At 43.3% G+C, this 24,180-nt stretch overlaps 1 protein-coding gene across 2 annotated transcripts in view; it reads left to right on the top strand.

Annotated features, from left to right (window-relative positions):
- Window positions 1–235: 235 nt before the first annotated feature.
- Window positions 236–24,180, top strand: part of CDC16 (cell division cycle 16) — a 155,362-nt gene continuing 131,417 nt past the window's right edge. Inside the window, exons 1-2 of one of the 2 annotated variants that reach the window (XM_030201490.1) lie at window positions 236–674; window positions 9,555–9,609. In XM_030201490.1, coding sequence (XP_030057350.1) covers window positions 627–674; window positions 9,555–9,609 — 103 coding nt within the window. In that variant the 5' untranslated portion in view covers window positions 236–626. Of the gene's footprint in view, window positions 675–9,554; window positions 9,610–24,180 lie in introns of those variants that run through there. The other variant, XM_030201491.1, reaches the window with a different exon arrangement.

The following is a 24,180-nucleotide window of genomic DNA, read 5'->3' as shown; positions in this document are numbered from 1 at the left end:
ACAACAAAGAACGACAATGAGGATGCAGCATAGGTTTGCTTGCTTTGTTTTGAGTGTACTAGATGACAGCTGCGCTGAGAAGAGGAAACATAGACTAGCTTAATTGACTTCAACGTTTTAACGTCATTTCAACCTCCTTGGCTTAAGCACGCTTTTTATGCCGGCGACAGAAATGTGACGTCATTTGTCTGCGCCCGCCCAACTTGATTCAATGTCCCCCTCCCCCAATCAATAGAGCAGAGCGAGAGCAACAGGGATGCAGACGGATGCCCCAAAGGCTCTCTGGGAACTATAGTGAGCGAGGCCGCTGTTTTTGGGAAGGATGACTTTCCTCGTTACACCTACGTGTCAACGGCGGCCTGGTGGAAGACACTAGCGACCTTTTTATTACTCCGCATCTCTCTATTATTTGTGCTGCTAACTTGACACCTTTCTCATTCTTGTCCCTATCGGCTGAAGCAGGAAGCTGGTGCTTGCACGCGCCGTTTCGATTTAACTGGGCCCTCCCTGTCTGTCCTTCTTCCCTCTGTACGGATTGTCCTGGGGCAGGAGCTGGAGGCATCGGAGGGTTGTTGCGTGCCGCTGGCTTTCTTTGCGGGCCGTTGTTGGCGCGCGCGGAAGAGGCGATGAACTTGGAGCGGCTGAGGAAGCGGGTCCGGCAGTATATAGACCAGGTGAGAGGCGGGGCAGCGGCCTGTGAGCGTCAGGCTCTAACCTGCTACTAGGAACTGCTGCTCTCCAGAATATCTTTCACTGGTTTGATTAATATGCTATTAATGCTGGTTTGGGGGTTTTTTTTTTTGCTTGTTTATTTTTTGGGGGTAGGGGGTCACTTCCTGACCCCAGACTGAGTTTGCCTCTTGGTATCTGCTAATTTTGTGATTTCCAGCCCTTTAAGTAGTTTTTGGATGTCGTGCTCCTCTAGAGCTGCAGAGTTTGCAGTGTGCTGTTTTCTGTTTGCACATTACCTTAACAGTTAATAGAGAGAGTAACCTTAAGTGTTGTGTTGCCCCTATAGTTTGGGGGTGGGTTGTACACTTGGCAATCCTTGGATAAGCTTCTTCAGGTGGTGATATGACAGAAGAGAAATAGTAACATAGTAAATGATGGCAGAAAAAGACCTGCATGGTCCATCCAGTCTGCCCAACAAGACAAACTCATGTGTGCTACTTTTTGTGTATACCCTACTTTGATTTGTACCTGTCCTCTTCAGGGCACAGACCGTATAAGTCTGCCCAGCACTATCCCCGCCTCCCAACCACCGGCTCTGGCACAGAACGTATAAGTCTGCCCAGCACTATCCCCGTCTCCGGCTCTGCCACCCAATCTCGGCTAAGCTCCTTAGGATCCTTTCCTTCTGAACAGGATTGAATGGTTTGTCTTTTGGCAAATGACTTTAAGATCGGCTTCAAAGCAGACACCTCTGAGAGAACGGATGTTAGTGACTTAGGAAAATCGTATTTACTAAGTTGCTTTAGTTGTTAACAAAACAGTGGGGCGGATGCAGCAAGTCTCACTGCAGAGCTGCAGCTCTACCGAAAAATAACACAAGAAAAGAGATCACAGCATGCTTTAATCAATGAACATGCAAATTACTGCCATGGTAATCCGCAGTTCATTGCAAAATGTCACCTTTCCCAGTTCCCGAGCAGTAATTGACTCAGGCACTGACAGGAAGGCTGACGTTAAAAAAAAATTGTCTCAGCAGTCTGCATTGCCCTGAGTGTCTTGTCAAATGACCCCTGACTTCCAATTTAAACACATCCCTGGTGTTTAGTGCACCCGTCCATTTATCCCTCTACCTTCCACACTGATCCTGACAGTCAATAAATCCTACTTTTCCCTGGTATCTAGTGCATCTCTATATCCCCCCCCCCCCTTAGCAGGGCCAGTGTTTGGGGGGGAACTCACAAAGCTCCGGGAGGTCTGGCATTCCTTTCTCTCCATCTCTCACACAAGGGGAGTAACACTTATGAACAGAGTACCAAACCTTACATTGCACACAACCCCATACGCTGATTAATATTAACACATCACTTTATTAATACATGATCACGTACAATATTCAGTGGGTTACCCAACATCCACCCCGCTAATCACAAGCACACCAGCTCACGCTCACGTACACTCTATTAGAACAATCACCAACTGTATACCCCTCTAACATAATACTCATAATACCCGAGCAAAAGCACATGACAGCTTGTTATACTTCATGGTGCGAACCAATTGTCCAACTCTCTTATCAAATCACTGTGACCATTATGCCCACGGTGATTAAACACACTGTTATATGTGCCAAAAACAATTGTCCTTGCTTCTCCCTTCCGGGTTAGCCACACATGTTCAGTTTTCAGCGCTGACTCTGACCTTGGCTCTGCTGACACCCTTACCTGCTTGGTTTTTGCGTGTGTGCTGAAAACTGAACATGTGGAATTGCCTATGTTGATGGTCTCAGGGAGATGCAGTAGACTGCAGACAGTGAAGAGCAGTGTTTTTAGTTTCATCCTCAGCTGGCAGGACAAAGAAATAGACCTGAAAGTAACTTAGTAACTTGGAAATGAGAGTATTTCTAAAACTAAATGGTAAAGTTGAACAGTTATAGTGGACATTGCTATTCTTTTGGCTTTGCTGTTTGGTTTCTCACTGAAAAAGCACTAAGCCATGTGCTTTGGTTAATGTTAAGGATTGCATGCATTGGTTTTAAGGTTCCAGTTATAGTGAGGCGTATTTTCAAAGCACTTAGACTTACAAAGTTACGTGGAGGGGCATAATCGAATGGCGCCGGCCAAATAGATGGCCGGCCATCTTTGGGGCCGTCTCCGCAAGGGGGTGGAACCAACCGTATTTTCGAAATATGGTTGGGGCTGGCTAAATCGATCGCCGGGTTTAGAGGAGATGGCTGGCTTCGTTTTTCAGCCATAATGGAAACTGGGCCCGGCCATCTCAAACCCTGCGAAATGCAAGGCATTTGGTTGTGGGAGGAGCCAGCATTTGTAGTGCACTGGCCCCCCTCACATGCCAGGACACCAACCGGGCATCCTAGGGGGCACTTCTAGAAATAAAAAAAAAAAAAAAGCTCCCAGATGCATAGCTCCCTTACCTTGGGTACTGAGCCCCCCAAATCCCCGCCAAACCCCACAACTCTACACCACTACCATAGCTCTAAGAGGTGAAGGGGGGCACCTATATGTGGGTACAGTGGGTTTTGGGGGTTTTTGGAGGGCTCAACATTAACCACAAGTGGAACAGGTGGGGGGGATGGGCCTGGGTCCACCTGCCTGAAGTGCACTGCACCCACTAAATACTGCTCCAGGGACCTGCATACTGCTGTCAGGGAGCTCGGTATGACATTTCAGGCTGGCAAAAAACTTTTTTTTTAATTTTTTTTTGGGTGGGAGGGGGTTGGTGACCACTGGGGGAGTAAGGGGAGGTCATCCCCATTTCCCTCCGGTGGTCATCTGGTCAATTGGGGCACTTTTTTGTGACTTGGACCTAAAAATAAATGGACCAAGTGCAGCCGGCGAAATGCTCGTCTGCGCCGGCCATCTTTTTTCCTTTATGGGGTGAAGCCGGCTATCTCGTAACCACGCCCCATCCCACCTTCTGTACCCTCCCTTGAAGGTTAGCCGGCTCCGCGACAAAAAGCAGTTGGGGCCGGCTAAACTTGGCTTTAGATTATACCGATTTGGCCAGGATCAGGAGATTGCCGGCCATCTCCCGATTTGTGTCGGAAGATGGCCGGTGATCTCTTTCGAAAATAAGCCCAATAGTAACCTATAGAATTTAGTAAGTTGTGCTTTGAAAAGGAGCCCCATAGTCTGTTTATATTATTGGTTTGGCTTCACACTGAGAAAAGCGCTGTCATTTGCCATTGGTTTGGTTTTACACTTGAAAAAAGCCATGCAGCATTGCTGACATCCCATTCACTTTGAATGGTCTGTGTTGGCAGTACCGCACCACCAGTCATTAGAGTGGCTTTGTAAACAGGGGCCTAAGTTATGTGCATGTGATATACTGAGGGCTGTTCTAGATTTTTTTTTTTTATTTGGTGGCTTTTTATGTTGCTTGGAAATAAGAGTATTTCTGAAACTAAATGCTAAACAGTTATAGTGGACATTTTCTATTTGTGCTATTGGTTTGGTTTTACATTGAAAAAATGCGTTATGTACATGTAACATAGTAAATGATGACATAAAAAGACCCGAATGGTCCATCCAGTCAGCCCAACAGTCACACATATTATTGATTAGTGATTAAACCAAAATTGAGTGTGATCTCCTATATAATAGTTTGTCAATCTGCGTCCCTGGATGGCTGGCTGGGTTCATAACCATATGCAAATGAGGTATACGTAATTGGCTCGCCTCCAGCCTTCCCTTCCCTCTCAGTGTCCCACCTTCACGGAAAGAGGAAATTACGTCAGAGGAGGGCAGGACACAGAGAGAAGGGAAGGCTGGAGTCGAGCCTGCCACTTTCACTGACACCACTGCAACTTCAGGTAAAATAAAAGTTTTAAAGGAAGGGAGGCAGGAAGGAAAGGAGTGCTGTTGTGGGAGAAGAGGGCAGGCAGGTGAGGGCTGGGGTTGAACTGGAACTCGGTTGCTTAAAAGGGGGGTAGGTGGGGGCTGGGGCGAGTCACTGGACATGGAGGGGAGGGGAGAATCGCTGGACATGGATGGGATGCGATGGGAGAGGAGAATTGCTGGTCATGGATGGGAGGTGAGAATTGCTGGACATGGAGGGGAGAAATCGCTTAGATGAGAGCCTTCCTAGGGCCCGTTTCATTTTTGGAGAAACAGGCTGTTTTTGCTTGTATAGAATACTTGATCATTGTCTTTCTTTGGCATTTCTGGAGCATAGACCGTACAAGTCTGCCCGGCACTATCCTTAAGTTCCAACTACTGGAGTTGCTGTTGAAGTCCACTCCAGTCTATCTGAACCATTTTGTCATGTAATATTCTGAAAGGCTGTTCTTGATATGCTTGTAATTGTGTCTGTTTTACTCACAATTAAAAACAAAAAAAAGCAAGAACTGAAATAATTTGTCATGAGTTTTTGGGAGAGGACGGAATAAAAACTAAAATTAGCATTGTCTATAGAACAGGGGCGTAGCTGCTATGGGGCCACGGGGGCCTGGGCCCCCGTAGATTTGGCCCTGGACCCCCCTGCCGGCGACCCTCTCAACCCCCACTCCCGCCGCCAACCCGCCGCCTCTTTGCTGGTGGGGACCCCAACCCCCGCCAGCCGAAGTCTTCTTCCTTCGTTTGGTTTCTGACTGAGTCTAGGATGTCAAATTCACAGAAACAGAACGAAGCCCTGCAGATCGCAAGGCTTCGTTCTGTTTCTGTGAGTCTGATGTCCTGCACGTTGTATGTGCAGGACGTCAGACTCAGTCAGAAACCAAACGAAGGAAGAAGACTTCGGCTGGCGGGGGTTGGGGTCCCCTGCCAGCAAAGGTGGTAGGTGACGGCGGGCGGGGGGGGGGGTCGAGAGGGTCATCGGCGGGAGGGGGGGGGTCAAAGTTGTTGGAGGTGTTGGCAATGGCCGGGGGGGGGTCGCTGTCGGCAATGGGAGGGGGCGTCGGTGCCGGGGGGGGGGGCTAAAATGTGCCCCTCACCTCAGCTCTGGACCCTCCTACTGTTGAAGTCTGGCTATGCCCCTGCTAGAACTAGAATAAAAAAATAAGAATTAAAATTGCATGTTTTGTGCATGAATAAAAGCTAGAACTAAAATTTTTTTGTGAACTAAAATATTCCTGCAGCCACAATCAGGGCACAGACCGTAGACTGGATGGGATTTGCTTCTCAATTACTGGTGTTGCCATCTGATTACCGCTAAGCTTGTTTGGTTCCATGCCTTCTATAAAGGATTCCTTGTGTTTATCCCATGCATTTTTGAATTCCATTACTGTTTTCATCTCCTCCACTTTCCGCGGGAGGGCATTTCCGGCATCTAGCACCCTCTCCATGATGCTGTCAGGGCCATTTTGAATGGCCGTTCTCTTTGGGTGGTTTGTGGGCTTTCTCCTCCTTTCAGCTGGGGTCTGCTCCCGCTTCAGGGGGGAGATTCTTTTTCTGACCTGCCTTTTTCCTTTGTGTTTGTGGTTTTGCTTCATCAATCATTTTTGTGTAAAAGGCAGCAACTGGTTGACCAGCCCCTTCCCTCTCAGGAGATGCAGCAGTCTAAGAGGAGGAGAGTGGACACTGTTAGGCAGTTGGAGGATTTTTCCTCTCATGGATCAGAGGGTGTCTTTTTTCTGGTCATTCAGAGCACTCATATTTTCGGCCCAGAAGCTGAGGGAGATGATCTGTCTGTGGCTGGATTATTTGCTGAACAGGAACTTTCTTTTCTCATTACTAAGGCCGTGGAGGTGCTTAATAGTAGCTCTTCGGTGGTTCAGGAAGCTTTGGTGTCTCTATTATGTCTGGCACTAAGAAGTCCTCCAAATCATTCCACATTCACGAGGCTATTCATGAGCTCATATTGGCTCAATGGAATTCTCCTGATTCTAGCCTCAAGGTAGCCAGAATGATGACTAAGCATTATCCCTTACTTCTGTGAGATTGAGAAGCTGGGCCTCCCCAAGGTGGATTCTTTCATCACAGCAGTTACAAAAAAAAGACTATGATTCCTGTAGAGGGAGGTATAGCGCTTAATGATGTGCATGATAGCAACTTGGTGGTGGTGCTTGGACTTCAGGCAAAATTTTGTGCCTCTTATGTGGCCAAAACTTCTTTATCCTGTGCACAGCAGCTTGCTTCTTCATCTGTACCTCCTGATTTCTTGCCCTCTCTCGAGGCAGGTTTGCAATATGTGGGGGATGCACTGGGTTTGGCATATTTGGGGGATGCATTATGTGACCTTCTTTGAGCCTCTGATATTCAGATGGCGGTGGCAGTCTCTTCAAGGAGATGGATCTGGTTGATACATTGGGTAGTGGACGTGGCCTCCAAATCTCGCTTGGCTAAGTGCCCTTTTAGGGGACAGTTGCTTTTTGAGGAAGACTTAGAAAAGCTGGTTAAGGATCTTACCTGAAGATAAGCCTAAGGTGCAATTCAGTTCTGCTAGGACGCACATTCAGGATGCAAGACTATAAACCTAGTAAGTCCGGTGATCAGAGGTCTCTTTTTTTTCTGAAAAAGGGCCTGTCCTCTCATAATAGACCTGCAACCTCTTCGACTGTATCCCAATGACGGGTTGCAGGTTCACGCCTCACTGGTTGGGGAAGGAGGGCGTCTGTCCCTCTTTTACAAGGAGTGGGCCCAAATCACCACAGATCAGTGAGTTCTCGATATTGTAAACATAGTAACATAACATACTAGATGACGGCAGATAAGCATGATTACAAACTGTAGTTTTGCTGCCCTATCGCAGATCTTTTCTTGGAGTCCCCTTGGAAGGCTCCTTCCAAGCGTGAGGTAGTTCAAGTCATCCTACAGTCGCTCTTGAGTCTGTGAGTGGTGCAACTGTTGCCTCCTTGTGAGAGGGGATCTGGCAGATATTCCATCTGCGTTGTGGTCCCTAAGAAAGGGGACTCCTTTCGTCCGATGTTAGACCTCAAAGGGGTCAACGAGGCTCTCAGGGTGCAGCATTTCAGAATAGAGACTTTGAGGTCGGTCATTGCTTCGGTCCAGCCAGAGCAGTATTTGATGTCCTTGGACCTCAAAGAGGCCAATTTTCATATTCCAATTTGGCTTCCTCACAGACAATTTCTCCGTTTTTCGGTTCTGGGCTGCCATTATTAGTTCAAGGTGGTGCCTTTCGGTCTCAGGATAGCACTCAGAACATATTCCAAGGCGATGATAGTAGTGACTGCCTTTCTTTGCAAGGAGGGTATTCAGGTCCATCCTTATCTGGATGACTGGTTGATTTGGGCTCCCTCCAAACTGGACAGCATTGGTATTCCTCTTGACCTCTCTGAGTTGGGTGGTGAACTGTGACAAAAGCCTCCTTACTCTGACTTGGTCTCCAGAGTGTTTGGGTGTCCTGTTCAGTACTTGCCAGGCAAGAATTTTTCTTCCTCTCCTTCGACAAGTGACGATCAGGGACCAGATCCAGCGTCTTTTGTCCCTTTCGGAACCCAGAACGTGGGATTATGTACAAGTTTTGTGGTCGATGGCAGCGTCTCTGGATGTTGTTCCCTGGGCCCAATTCTACATGAGGCCATTTTAGGCATCTCTGCTGAGTTGCTGGTTTCCGGTTTTGGAGGACTATGGGATTTGGATTCCCTGATCCGTCCAGGCCAGAATCAGCATGGTTTGGTGGCTGGTGCCTCAGCACCTTCGGGCCGGCCTTCCTTTGTGCACTCTAACTTGATGTGTAATAACATCGGATGACAGCCTTTCAGGTTGGGGAGCGCATTATCTCCATCACACATCTCTGGGTCTGTGGTCCCCTGGGGAGGCCTCTTGGTCCATCAACAGGCTGGAACCAAGGGTGTTCAGGAAAGTTGTTCTAGCATTTGCTGCTCTCATCAAGGGCAAGCTGGTGTGGGTGTACTCAGACAATGTGATGGCTGTGTCTGGTATGAGCATCAGATGTCACCTGACCTACTGCCGCGTGCTTGTGGCAGTCTCTTAGCACACAGTGCCAGTGAATCAGAGAAGTCTTACTTGTGCGAACCAGAGTGTTCCAACTTCCATTCCTTTCTTGCCTGCAGTGCTGTAGCTCAAACCCAGAGAGAGACTGAGAGAGCCGATAGCAATTTTTTGTATGTACCACTAAATTCTTGCGGGGACGGGCGGGGATGGGTTAGATTCCCCACGGGGATGGGCGGGGATGGGTTAGATTCCCTATGAGAACGAATGGGGACGGGTTGGATTCCAGTGGGTACGGGTGGGGACGGGTTGGATTTCTGTCCCCGTGCAACTCTCTACTTTGGACTTAAGGTGATCTCCGCGGCGCTTTCTCGTTATTACCCTCTCTAACTGCTTTTTTACATCCCATTAGTCTGGACTAATCATTGGTGATGTTATGGAAGAAAAAGTAGTTCTTTCCAGATTATTTTTTTTCCATTAGTCCCAAAAGATCAGTCCAGAACCTTTGCTGTGTACTTGTACTTAGTTCGGGGTTATTTGTTCTCAGGTACAAATTGGATGATGTTTTCTTTCATCAATTTGTTCACTTATTAAGGGAGGCAGGCGTTTTCTTTATACCTCATTCATACTTCTGCTTGGTTATCAAATACTGGCTAAGGCTGGCTGCACAGGACCAGTTAAAGCACAAAATCATTGGTGCTTTCTATCTCCGCCTGCTGGCAGATGGGCATAACCCATTATTCTGGACTGATTCTTTGGGACAAAAGGAAAGAAAATTATGTGGTAAGAACTCATTTTTCCATTGCTACCCTTCATTGTACACTTGATTTCCAGAGATCAACCTTAGGGCTAAGGGATACATATTTATACTTTTTCTTTGTTTCCCATGTGTATATGCTGGTGATGTAGAAATAAGCAGATGCTATTTGTACCTGTTCCTCACAGTGTAATGATTCTCAAATTAGTTTACTTCAAAAAGTTAAAGCTGTCTTATTTTTTTTTTTATTTCCCCAGCATCAGTATCAGAGTGCTTTATTTTGGGCAGACAAAGTGGCATCACTCTCTCATGGTAAGTGGTATATTGTTCTTTTTATTTGAGAACTGCATTTATTCTTCTTGTAATGTCTCTAATTTTGTTTTTCTTTTTTTAAATCTTCAATTGTCTTGGTTGTTGAACTCTTTCCATGGTTTAGTTTCCATCTTTGTTAAAATATACATTTTTTACAGGTACCTTTTAAGACTTTTTATGCTTTCCAACAAAGGAAATGTAGTAAATAATTTTTCAGTTTGTATTTGTCTATTAGCAAAATTAACTCTTTGAAAAATGAAATATTGGGTCTGTATTCCTTATAGAACATGATTCATCAAACATACCTGGCGATCCACAGCCAGTTGGGTTTTCAGGACATCCACAATGAATGCTACTGCTAAGGGCATTCTGTGTAAAATAAATACATTCTTTATAAAATATTTAAAAATTCAAGTTTCAGGTTTGATGTACTGCAAATCAAAACTATTAGGTGGCTTACAAAACAAAATGAGGGAAAACAGGAGGCATGGAGTGAGACAGGGTTAGAATATGAGCAGCACAAGGCAGGGGACAAGAAGTAGGATTACAATATAGTAGAGCAGGAGTGTAAAGAAAAGGAAAACCCCCCAAAAGGAAAAGGTCAGGGTACCAGATATGATGCTGCAGCTGCCAGTGAAAAGGAAAAAAAAGAAACCCTCAAAAGGTCAGGGTACCAGATGTGATGCCGTCAGTGATCATGGAAGAGGGTGGGAGAAGCATCACATAAGCCTGTGAAAATGTCTGGGAGAGAGGTTCTGTGAGAAGACTTGAAGTTGTTTAAAAGAAGACTCAGAAGGAACTAAATTCCAAAGGGTTGGAGTAAGAACACTGAAACAGAAGTGTCGAGTGCAATCCAGGTACATCTGATGATGGGATGGGACAGTCAAAAGATTACGCTGAGAGGAGTGAAGTATTCTGTGAGGAGAATTCTACAAATTTTGTCTGTGTATAGTATACCTGTATTTGTTATGCTTAAAATGCAGTACAGAAGGCAGTTTGTTCAGAAATGCCAGTATGTAGCTTTTTTTTGTGTGTGCAGAATGTCTCCATCTTGATTGCCATAGTTTTCTCTTTCCTGGAAGTGGAGGAGTAGCCTAGTGGTTAGTGCAGCGGACTTTGATCCTGGGGAACTGGGTTCGATTCCCACTGAACCTCCTTGTGACTGTGGGCAAGTCACTTAACCCTCCATTGTCCCAGGTACAAAATAAGTACCTGTGTATATGTAAACCGCTTTGAATGTAGATGCAAAATACCACAGAAAGGCGGTATATCAAGTCCCATTTCCCTTCCCCTACTGGTCCAGTCACACAGGCTTGAACCTCTCTTTTTATAGAGGCTCCACTCTCCCCCCCCCCCCCCCCCCCCCACTCCCCTCAGTTCTTTCTCTTCCTTCTCCTCCCTTTCCAAGGAACTCCAATTCCCTTTCCTTATTTTGTCTCATTCGTCCCGGCAGTTCATGCTGGCTGTGTTCTTCCCCTATTCTTTACACCACTGCACTGACACATTCTTTCTCTCCCCCCCCCCCCCCCCCCCCAGCTCAATGACACCATTGGCTCCTGGTTCTCCCATTGTCTGCTGAGATTCCACTGCACTCTCACTCTTCAAGCCCCCAGCCTTGTGCCCACTGCATTCTCTTCTTTTTTTTTTTTTTAATGTTTGTTTATTAGCAGACTGGATGTCCTGCCTTTCACAACAAAGATAATAACATGGTTCACAATATGATTGCAAAGGAAAGGAACACCAGTAATACAACAGAAAAGAGGATCCAGAACAGTAAGAAGGAGAGGAGGAGGGGGAGGGAGGAACATATTAGAGATAAGTGCAAGTTGTTTTTTTTCTCCAAATATTTTATTGAATAATTTTCAGTAATAACAATAGAAACAATGGAACAATTAAGGAAGAAAGGGAAAGAAAGTGGTAGTATGCAAAATCAGATAAAGAGCATTAGATGCTAACGTTTTCAGTCAAAACAAGTAGACAAGTCAATTAAAGAGATTGTAGATAATGTTCAAGTGATTCCCATAACTTCTTTTTGGATAACACAATACGCTGCTTCTCCGCTAATGCAAATTCCATTTTTTGATATTGTACAACTGAATTCCACCAAAAGTGAAGGTTGAGCAAATGAGCAGATTTCCAGTTGAGTAGAATATGTTTTTGAGCAATAGTGAGTTAAATAGCCAACAATTTTGCTTGTGAAGATGACAGGTTTACTTGTTGCGCACACGATTTAAAAATTACTATTGTTGATGATAGAGTGCAGTCCGTTTGAAGAATTTTCTGAATTATGGGCCAAATTGCCTGCCAGAATTTGAGTGCAAGGTCGCATTCATATAACATATGAAGTAGAGTTCCTGACTTTTGATGACAGTGCTAGCATTTATCTGAAGAGATTAGACACGCTGTTGCTAGTTTACGAGGAGTCCAATTGACCCTATGATATAGAAAATACATAGACTGAAGAATTGAAGCCGCAGACAATGGCCTCATACCTCTTGACCAGAAAAAGGACCATTTCACATCGTCTAGAGATTTACCTACTTCCAATTGCCAGTTGGCTTGAAGAACTGTTTTGAAATTAAAGGAGTGTTTTATCAATATCTTGTAGATCCGTGATGCAGTATGACCTTCAACAATTAGAGATTGTACAGTGTCAAATAGTGAAGGCTGTAGTGCAGACAATAGAGGAAATAATGGAGAAGCAGCAATGCTATGAGTTATCTGTAACCACTTGAAGTATGCAGAGGAAGGTAAGGAAAATTGTTCCTTAAAATCAGTAAATACTACAAAATGGTCAAAAGGACTTACCTGTGCGAAGTATATCAGAATGAGTCCTTATTCCCTTATCAATCCATTCTTTCCAAATGAAGGGAAGTTTGTTAATTCGTATATGCGGATTGTACCATAATGACATATATAAAGAGTTTGAGACGGGCACAGCAAACAATTTATCTAACTCAAGAAGTGATTTCATAGTAGCAGAGAGTATAGGATCTATATTCTGGGAAGGAAAAGAAGAAGAGGATAGTAACATTGGAAGTGTGAATGGATGCACCATAGCTTCTTCAAATAATAACCAAATTGGTGTATAATCATCTTTTTGAAAGATCCATTTACAGCCCTGTTGGGATATAAAAGATCTGTGGTAACTATTAAAATCTGGGACTAGAACACCCCCAGTGTCCTTTGTACCTTTAAGGTTTTTAATAGCTATTTTAGGAGATTTATTTTTCCATAAAAAAATGGTTAACAACTTATCTAGCTAGGAAAAAAATGAAGAAGGAAAAATCAGGGGAAGCATACTGAGAATGTAATTAATCTTAGGAGATATCATCATCTTAATAGTTTCTAGATGGCCCCACCAAGACAAAGAGAAAGGGTGCCAAGAGTGTAGTAGCTGTTTTAGGAACTTGAATATTGCTTCCATGTTATAATGAATGGTGTCTGTCAGAGGTATATAAATCTATTCCTAGCTATTTGAGCTTAGGTTTAGCCCAAATTAATCCAAATGAGCTTGCAATATGTGGGAGAGCATATGAATTTAGTGGAAGAAGTTCAGTCTTCCTTTGATTAATTTTGTATCCAGAAAAATGAGAGAATGTGTTGATAGTTTTAAAAAGTGCAGGAATTGAGTCGTAAGGATTAGAAAGATATAAAAGCACATCATCAGCGTAGGCTGAGTATTTTATTTCAAGACCTTTATAAGTAACACCTTTTATGTTACAGGAATCCTTTATTGCCAACAAGAGAGGCTCAAGCGCTATATTGAAAAGATATGGAGAGAGGGGACAGCCTTGTCTAGTTCCTTGTTTAAGAAAAATGTTTTTTTGATAATGAATTGTTGGTAACTATTCTAGCAATGGGATTGGTATATAGAATTTTAATTTTATTTATAAATTCCTGGGGACAACCAAACCAATCTAAAGCAAGAAACAAATATTCCCATTCTACCCTGTCGAAAGCTTTTTCTGCATCAAGAGCTAAAGCCACTAAGGGTTCATCATGGGAATTTGCCAAATGAGAAATGTGAAGGAAGAGGCGTGTGTTATTACTAATAAGCTTACCTGGCATGAATCCAACTTGATTGGGACTTATAACTTTGGAGATAATTTGTTTAATTCTGTTGGCTAGAATTTTAGCATAAATCTTATAATCAACATTTAGTAGGGAAATAGGACGATAGATACTAGCATGGGATCTTTATTTGGTTTTGGTATGACAGTGATAATTGCTTCAGAAAAACGACAACCAGAGACATTATCTGGAATTAGAGCATTAAATAACAAAAGAATCACATGTGAAAGATCCGATTTGAACATTTTATAGAATTCTATTGGAATTCCATCGGGACCTGGTGTTTTTTTTTTTGTTGTTGAGGGATTTCTTTAATTGCTTTATAAAATTCTTGTTCTGAGATTTGTTTCTTAAGCGATTCTATATCAGTATGAGACCATTTGGGACCTTTGAGAGTAGATATGAATTCAAATGCCTTGTGTTGAGTGTTCATGGATTCAGATTGATAAAGATTAGAATAAAAACCATGGAAGGCTTTGGAAACCTCAGTATTAGATGTAGCAATAACTTGATTGGGTAGTTTGATAGCAGAAATTTTAAGTCGTTTTCTTATGAGGTAGTTAGCTAATAGTGTCTTTTTCAGCATAATATTTAGAATGCATACCAAAAATTTGTTGTCCAGCTTTAAGACTAAGTAGTTTATTCAATTTGTATTTTAATTTATACAGAGAATTGAGTAAGGAGGCATGTCCTAATTTTATGTAATCAATTTCTGTATTTTTAAGTTGTAATTCAAGTTCAGTAATCTGGATTTTTTTTTCTTGCATATCCTTATAAGATGCTAAAGAGAGAATTTCGCCTCTTAGCGCAGCTTTAAATGTTTCCCATAACAAAACAGGGTTAGTAGTAGAAAGAATTGCTCAATAAAAGATTTAATTTTCAGAAGAACTTCCTCATCGCCCAATAGGCTAGTAGGCAGTCTCCAAATTGGTGATTTTCTAGGAGCCATTGCTGTCCAATTTAATTTTAGAGAGACTGGGGCATGGTCTGAAACTACTATAGGAGAGATGGAGGAGGATTTGATGGACTGAGCTAATGAGTTGGAGATTAAAAAATAGTCTAGCCTGGAAAAACTATTATGTGGGGCTGAATAGAAAGTAAATTCTTTAGAAGTAGGGTTACATAGTCTCCATGGGTCTATAAGGTGTAATTGATCAATATATGAGTGTAAAGTGATGGAGGATTTGGAGGGAAGTCAATTTGGTTTGTCAGTGCCTATCAAGGAAATAGTCCATGGGAATGCTAAAGTCTCCAGCCATAATAATGGGGATAGGATCTTGAGACTGGACAATATGAAAGAGATTAGAAAAAAATTCTGGGGAGTCAATATTGGGAGCGTAGATGTTAATTAATAGGACTGGTGTATTGTTAATAGTGGCTTTAACAATTAACCATCATTCTTCAGGATCTATGTGTTGATCTAGTATGGATGAGTTACAATCTTTGCTAAATAAAATTGAGACCCCTTTTCTTCTGCCTTGAGCAGGGGAATCTATTGAGGAAGAGATCCAAGTACACTGCTTAATAAATCGGGAAGTGTTTCTTTAAAAAAAAAAAATTTCTGGTTTCAATTTTTTAAGATATATAAGAACCTTCTTTCTTTTAATGGGGTGCCTTAGACCATTTACAATCCATGTCACAATATTGATAGAGAGGTCAGTATGATGTTGAGACATTGTAGGTTATAAAATGAAAAGAAATAATGACTTAGAAGTCTACAGCATAACAGTAAATTATTTTCAAAAGTGCAATACCAAGAGCATTCTAAACCAAGAGAAGATAAGAACGGCATGAAGAACTAATTTAATAGTTCCACCAATAGAATGAAAAGTGAATAAATGGGACTGAGAGAACACCTAAAGAATTCCCTGTATTATGCCTGAAGAAGGAAAATTATTAAATTACTAGAAACAAGGCCCGTTTCCGAAACCAATGAAACGGGCGCTAGCATGTGTTTTTTTTTTTTGTGTGTGTGTGTCACAGAGTTATTTTGTGTGTGTGTGTGTGTGTGTGTGTGTGTGTGAGTGAGGGTGCGGTGTGTGTGCAGGTTGTTGATGTGTGTCTTTTTTTGTTTTGTTTTGTTTTTTGCTTGGGGGTTGGGGAATGTGCTGTGCTGGCAAAGTGGGTTGGATTGGTGTGTGGCTTTGAGGGTGTGTTTCTGTTGTATTGTGTGTGTGTGGTTTTGTCTGTCAAGGAGGTTCGTGGAGGGGGGTCTTTCTGTTGGTGAAATGTAAATGTGAAATGTAAATGTAAATTTTTGCACATACCCACAGCAGGAATATTCTTCTCTCGTTCCAGCGGTGGTTCTGTGCTCTCCGTGCTGCACAGATAATGAGCTATTCTGCTTGGGAATGCTCCTCCCTTATTGTCACGTAGTTTCCTCTGATTGGTCCGTCTTACGTTGCCTAGTGTTGCCTGGGAACGGTTTTGTGATGGTCCTTTGTGTTTCAGAATGTTGAGGGTGTTTTTTCTGATTGGTCCGTCATGTGAGGGCGGGGCAGAGAGACATGGTCAGTGTTAAGGCTTCACCACCATGAATCCATGAACCCTTCAGTGACTGACTGAGTGACTTCAGAACGTTGAGGGTGAGTTTTATTATAGTAGATATGCCAAAGGAATAATAGAGATAATCTTCAATTATTCAGTATGCCACATATAAGCATGAGAACTATATATTTAGGACACCTAAGACAATTATATGTAATATAAGATAGGAGAGTCAAGAATTAAAATTGAAACAGGGAATATCAATGAAATATCAAGAAAGAGATGAATCTGCATAATATAAAGATGAGACTATTAATAGAGGAAATTAAGGAAGTTAGCTATTATACATCAAGCAAGAAAACTTAAAAAAAAACATGTTACTAAACATCAGCAATAGAGAAAAACTTGAATTAAAAAACCTATGAAAAACACAAGCATATTACAAGAGGTTAATACACTTTAGATATACATAGTAAAGTAACTTAAGTGTAGTTGTAACCATACTAATTTAGAATGATAAAAGGATGACTCAGTGTATTTTAAATACTATCTGATAAACTACAGAGATTAAGTGACTTTTTATAAGAAAAAGAAAAGAAACAAATTACTTGTCCATTCCTGTAGATTGGAGGTGGTCCAGAAAAAGCGGAAGTTGATCCGGGGAATCGTAAAACTTTGTAGAATTATGTTTAGTCACTGCCATTGTAGCCTTTTATTGAAGGCCATATCTGGCTCCAAGAGATTTGAGATGGGCCCTCATTTCCAGGAAGGCTTTTCTTTTTCTAGCCGTAGTTTTTGCCAGATCCGGTACGATAAGAAATCTTTTGTCATCAAATTTGAGATTATTAGAATTTCTGGCTGCGGTTAAGACCTGTAGAGCTTGAGGAAAACGGAGTAATTTCACTATAATTGGGCGAGGCTGCTGGGATCCTGGCTTGAGGTGTGACGAAGATCTATGTGCCCTTTCAAATAGTAGAAGCAAATCCAGAGTTAATTGAAGAACACGAGGAAGCCAAGTTTTCAGAAATTGAATCATGTCTGATCCCTGTGCACCTTCTTTCAGCCCAATGATTCTGATATTATTTTTCCGGTTTCTATTAGAAAGATCCTCCAGTTCAAGTTCTAGCTTTTGAATACGAAGATCTGTCTTTTCCTGTAACTGCGCCATGTTTAGTGCAGATTCGTCAGCACTTGTCTCCAGCTTCTCAATTCTGTCTTGAAACGCCGATAAAGAAGCAGTAAAAGCCTGTAATTCCAATTTTAAATCAAACGTAGTCTGATAATGTTTGGCAGTGAGATCTTTTAGAGCCCGAATTTCTTCCATCAAGAGTTCGATAGCCGAGTTTGGAAGTTGACTGAGCAGCCTTTTCTGGCGTCAGTGGATCAGTCTTAGGCCCAGATGCATCAAACAAACATAAAAAAATCCAAAACGTTAAAGTCCTTAACGATTTCGAAAAACCGAAGCATGCACCAAAAAAACAGGTCAAACATGTTCGTAGCGTTATCAAGAAGTACAATGTATCAATGAATCATAATCCCGGTCGGTAATCAGCCCCTAAATCATGCGCAGAGCAGCCAAGTGTTATGCTGGCTGCTCTGCGCATGCCACAAATGTCCAAACAAACCACAACATAAACACCTGGCTCCCCACTTCCCCCTGCACTAACCAAAACAAACAAAAAATCCAAATAGATCTGGAGGGGACGAAGGCGCTCGTCAGGAGCGTCCTGTATGGGCGCCCTCCCCTCCACCCCCCCGAGATCGACGCTGTTCCCCGCTTCAGCCGTTTTTAATAAAAACAAATCTTTCCAAATTTTCTCAGCCCCGCTCTCCCTCCCTTCCTGTGTCTCCTGTCCTTCAGGGCTCCACCTCCCGTCATCCCCTGCCTCCGCCCCGTGCCCCGCCCCCCTGGGGTCGTCTCCGCTGCTCCCACCCTCCACCGGACCCCCCCCCCCTCCGCATTATGTATGTGAAGGCGCTGCCCGGGATAAAACAGCAGATTGCCAATGGCTTCTCACTCCTCCGACGTCAGTCTGTTGTTCCTGGGCCCGCCCTCCATTGACGTCAGTTATCTACGTAGAAATTGAATCATGTCTGATCCCTGTGTACCTTCTTTCAGCCCAATGATTCTGATATTATTTTTCCGGTTTCTATTAGAAAGATTCTCCAGTTCAAGTTCTAGCTTCTACGTAGATAACTGATGTCAATGGAGGGCGGGCCCAGGAACAACAGACTGACGTCGGAGGAGTGAGAAGCCATTGGCGATCTGCTGTTTTATCCCGTGCAGCGCCTTCACATACAGGTGAGAGGCGCTGCACGGGCCGGTAATGCGGAGGGAGGGGTCCGGTGGAGGGTGGGAGCAGCGGCGACCACCCCAGGGGGGCGGAGGATGGTGGGAGGTGGAGCCCTGGACAGGAGACACAGGAAGGGAGGGGGAGCGGGGCTGAGAAAATTTGGAAAGATTTGTTTTTATTAAAAACAGCTGAAGCGGGGAACAGCGCAATATCTGGGGGGGGGGGGGGGGTCAAGGGCGCCCATACAGGACGCTCCTGACGAGCGCCTTCGCCCCCTCCCGATGTATTTGAATTTTTTTGTTTGTTTTGGTTAGTGCAGGGGGAAGTGGGGAGCTACCTGTTTGTTGTTTTATCTAACTTTTTTTTTTAACATGCCAGCTTGGATTTTTAGGTGCAGGGGCCAGTGGGGAGATGACAGCTCAGGCCTTAACGACAGGTCTGAGCTCACGTTAAATTTCAGATGGTAGATGAATCGTTGCAATTGTCGGTATGGTTAGTGCATTGCAAATTGTCCACATTTCAATGGTAGTTTCTCGTTTGCATTCCGTTTTTGTTAGCTGCTTGCTTCGTAGGAAAAAGGCCTTTAATGCATGCAACGGTTAGGAATTTCCTTCGTTAAAGGGTTGTTACAGGGTCGTTAAGGTTTAGTGCATCTGGCCCTTAGTTCTTTTTGATCCCGATTGTAAAAGATTCAAGGAAGAGTCTGATTTCGTCGATTTAGAGAGAGCCATTGTGTGTATAAGTTGAATGAAGGCGATTAAGAGAAAAAAAAACTATTTTAAGTATATTAAAATGATTGTCTAGTAAATAATACAGGGAAGGGAGTCTCTAAGCGTCTGCTCTCATCAGTGGCTCAACAGCGCCTCCGATAAGTGCAAGTTTTGATCAGTCCACACAGCCCTTTCCCAGTCCCTGAAAGCAAAGCTAACAATGTGAGTCTTCAGGGCAGCTCCGAACCTCATAAGGTCTGAAAGCTCTATAGCTTTCTCTTTCTTCTGCCACTCACAGTGCCAGTCACTGCTCCTCTTAGCAGAGAATATTCATGCATGTATGTGAATTTTGGCCTTCTCTAAGTTTTGAAAGCTCTACCTTCATAGGGCCCTCATAATTTTGACTTCCTGTTGAACAGGAGAACAGTCTTTAGTCTCTTTGAGCTAGAGTGCTGATGTCAAACCATTTGGCGCTTGCTGAATGGGATGGTATAAACAAACAGTGATGAGTGGTATGATCCCACTGTATCTCTTATGTTCTGCAAAGAAGAGTTCCCTACTTTGATAACTAGAGCACTTGAAGTGTTTTAATATTTCTCTTCCAACATCCCAGAACCCCTCCTCTGCTTCTAATCCCATGATATCTGGTTCCAAGTGATCTGGAGTCCAGCCCATTCAAACTCTCTATTTCCCATCCTTCACAATGAGGGTAGGGTCCTTCCTCAGACATTCTTATTGGAGGCTGTCTTTCATCCTTTTACGAGGAGTAGACCCGGATCACTTCAGACCAGTGGGTCCTCAAAATCATAAAAGAAGGTTACAAGTTGGAGTTCTTCCTACTCACAGATTTTTTTTCTAGTACATAAGTACATAAGCACTGTTGGGAAAAGACCAAAGGTCCATCAAGCCCAGCACTCTGTCTCCGACAGCGGCCAATCCAGGCCCCAAGAACCTGGCAAAACCCCAAAATTTAATAATGATCAATGGAGTTTTCTTTCAGGAATCTGTCCAGACCCCCTTTAAACTCAGTAAGGCCAGTTGCTGTCACTACTTTCTCCGGCAATGAGTCCCAGAGTCTAACTACGTGCTGAGTAAAGAAAAACTTTCTCTGATTTGTTTTAAACCTACCACATTCTAATTTCATCTTGTGTCCCCTGGTTCTATTATTGTTAGAAGGTGTAAACAAATGCTTCACATCTGTCCGCTCTACTCTTAAGTTTCTTTGCGGTGCTCTAGCCAAACAAAAAAGGCCTCTTGCAGTTGGGAGCGATCTTACCATTTCCACAAGAAGAAAATAGCCTACGGAGATATTCCATCTACTTTGTTGTTCCAAAAAAAGGGCTGTCTTCTATCCTATCCTGAATCTAAAGTCAACAAGGCTCTTACACATTCCAGAATGGAAACTCTCCGCTCTGTCATAGCCTTGGGCCAACCAGATGAATTTCTGAGATCTCTAGATCTAAGATAGGCTTACTTTCATATTGCAATTTGGCCTCTTTCTCAATGCTTTCTCTGTTTTGCAATCATGGAACAACACTTTCAGTTCAAGGCTCTGCCATTCAGCCTTTGCAGAGCTCCAGAACCTCCGAGTTTATGGTAGTGGTAGCGGTGTTTCTTTTTTGTCAAGGCATCAGGGTTCATAATCTGGACAATTGGCTCATTAGGGCTTCCTCTTTTCATGACAGTTTGGATTTAACCTGCAAGATGGTGTCTCCCCTTCAGTCTCTGGGCTGAGTAGTCAACTTGTCCAAGAGTCATTTGGTACTTACACAATCTCTTGAGTACCTTGGGGCACACTTCGACACTCAGGTGGGAAAGGTATTCCTTTTGTCCACCAAGATTCTCAAATTGCAATCACAGATCAGACGACTTCTCAGCCTTCCCTTTCCTTGAGCATGAGACATAGGCAGGTTCTGGAATCCATGATGATGACCTTGAATGCCGTGCTCTGACTTAGGGCATACATGAGGCTGTTTCAGTCCTTCCTGTATTCACCAAGAATACAGTGTTTGCCTACCCTGGACTCATCTTATGAAAAACAGTATGACTTTGTGGCTCCGTCAGAGCAGTCTCCAGGGGAATTCCCTAGCCGCTCCAGACTGGTGAGTAGTCACCACTGAAGCTAGCCTGATGTGTTGGGAGCACATTGTCTCAACCTCACAGCCCATGGACAGTAGTCTCTGGCAGAGGTGTCTTGGCCTATTAATCTTCTGGAACTCTGGGCAATTTGCAGAGCACTTGTGGCCTTTCCTCCATCCTTCCATCTCCAGCTGGTTCTTGTCCTATTGGACAACATGACCACGGTACCTTACGCCAACAGACAGAGTGGTACTTGACTGCAGCCCTTGCTTTGAAAGCTCAACTTCTCCTCTTTTGGACAGAAAGGAGCCTTCAGAGCCTTTCAGCGGTGAACATGGAAGCAGATTATTTTAGCAGGAATGCTCTGGATCCCGGAGAGTGGGGTCTACCAGTTATGGACCTGATGGCAAGAAGATGCAATTCCAAGCCCAGCAATTTCTTCAGTTGGAAGGAGTTAGGATCCCAAGGAGTGGTTACTGTTCTCCAGCCTTGGCCTCCACATGCCCACCTGTATGCTTTTCCCCCTTGGCCGTTGATTGGCAGAATGCTGAGGAGAGTTGCTCTTTACCTGGGTCAGGTGATCCTAGTGGCTCCAGATTGGCCCAGAAGACTGTGGTATGCAGATCTCATATGTCTCCTTGTGCACCATCCACTACTGCTCCCTTTGAAGAAGGACCTTCATCAAGGACCTATTTAGGTAGAGGATCTGTCCTTGCCTTGGTCTTACAGCCTGGCTATTGAAAGGTCACAACTGAGGAAGAAGAGTTATCTAGAAGAAGTGATCACTACCCTTTTGCAAGCACGGAAGTGCATATAGTTTACGGCTTATGCTAGAGTATGGGGAATTTTTGAAGCATGATAAAAGGACAGGGCAATTTCTCCTTTTCAATCTTCTGCAAATTTTCACTTCCTTCAGGAAGGTTTTAAAAAGTTTATCGTTAAATTCCTTAAAGGTTCAAGTGGCTGCCCTGGGGTCGGGTGAACAACTTATCCTTAGCTGCTTATCTGGACATTGAAACACCGCAAGAACCTGACAATCATTTGCAGCCTTCTCTCTCTGGTCTGTGTTTCTGCAATGGAATCTCAACCTGGTACTGAAGGCACGTCAGGTTGCTCCATTTGAACTGCTTAAAAGAGTGATCTTAAAAGATCTCACCCTTAGGTCGGTGTTTTTAGTGGCCCTTATGTCAGCCAGTGGAGTTTCAAAACTCCAGGCCCTCTCTTGCAAAGATCCATTCCTTGCCTTCTCATTTTCGGGGATCTCCATTCACACGGTGGGTTCCTTTCTCCCTAAGGTGATTTCTCCTTTTTATCTTAATCAGGCAGTCCTTTTGCTCTTCTTCCATAAGGAGGGCTATAGTATAGGATTTTCCAGTCTCAGATTGCTGGATGTTTGGCATGTGCTTCTCGGATACTTGCAGCTAAGTAATGAGTTTTGATCTTCAGATCACTTGTTCTCTTTTCCAGCCTTAGGAGAGGTCAAGCTGCTTCCAACCCTACAGTGTCCCGTTGAATGAAGGAGGCAGTTTCTTTGGTCTATGTGGTGGCAAGGAGACAGTCTCCCATGGCCTTTAGGGGTGACCACTTCTAATCTCATATAACATAGGACTTAATTAGTTGCAGAATCCCTATATAGGTCTTATGCAACTTTAAAAAAAAAAAAAAAAAAAAAACAATAATGTGAAAAAAACAATATAAATACAAATAAAATTATATTGTTAAAGTGAATCGAATATAAATGTTTTCAGTTGCTTAAGAAAAAGCATATAGTTAGGAATCATTCTCTTGGAACTAGGTATGGCGCTGTAAACATAAATGGCCTGAAATGAAAACAAACTTGAGTATACACTTATAGCGAATATCTCTAACAGAAAGATATCTCAATAACATTTGGTCTTTTGCGGAGTCTCATGCAGTTCCCTTAGAATGAGATCTGTAGATTGGTGACTTGGTCTTCAGCTCATACCTTTCCAAGCACTGCAGGCTGGATGTTGCTGCATAGAAGATTTCTTCCTTAGGAGCCTTGGTTCTCCTAGTAGTAGCGTCTGGTTTCCACCCTATTTGAGAACTTTTGGTACATCTCACAAGTCCTGGACTGGTCTGTTGACAAAGCCAAGGAAGGAGAAATTATGCCTTACCTGTTAATTTTCTTTCCTTTAGTTTCAACAGATTAATGAAAGGCGGGTTCCTAGGTTCTGTATTCTCAACTGTTTGTTGGTTATTTGCAGATTCTTAGTTCAGAAGACTTCTCTGTTTGGTTGTTATTCTGGGTTTTTCAATGTGTTTTTCACTTAATATGAATTCATCTATTTTCTTCTCAGAGGAAGTAGACTTTACCAGATTTGAGTGCCATCTTCAAACTGCTTTGTTATTGAAATACTGAGTTGATTGACTGTGCACTGCCCATTAGGGCAGAACTCAATTCTGTGTCTCAAGGCGTAGGCTGGTAAGCAAAATCATTGAGTCAGCACAAAAGCACAGGAGTCGCAGGCAGAGAAAAGCAGAACCCTTTATTGGTCTCTCCCCAGTCTGATAAAAATTTTCAAAAAAAATGCATTTAATAGAAGTAGGCAAATGGTCCAAATAAAGTATCATGACAAAAATGGTTTGTTTGCTGAGTGATCATGGGATAGTCCTGAAACTGCTCCTTGGGCATCCATGTGCTAATCAGATAGCACACAGTAATGTAGATGTGCTAACAGGTTAGTGCAGGAACACCCACTCAATGCCCTTGACACCCTCTCAAAAAAAAAACAAAAAACTTTTTTAGCATGTGGTTAGCGTGTGCAGATTTCTTGTCCCACAGTACTCCACTTTTTTCTGTGTTAGGCATGCGTTAGTGCCTAACACAGGTTAGTAAAAGGATCCCTTAGTGCCTAATGCAGCAAAAATGGAGTACCATGGGACACGCTCTAGTGTCCTGTGCT

The sequence above is a fragment of the Microcaecilia unicolor genome, chromosome 4 (assembly GCF_901765095.1).
Source record: "Microcaecilia unicolor chromosome 4, aMicUni1.1, whole genome shotgun sequence".
NCBI classification, from domain to species: Eukaryota; Metazoa; Chordata; class Amphibia; order Gymnophiona; family Siphonopidae; genus Microcaecilia; species Microcaecilia unicolor.
Note: the sequence above shows the minus strand (reverse complement) of the source record. Positions and strands in the feature narration are given on the sequence as shown.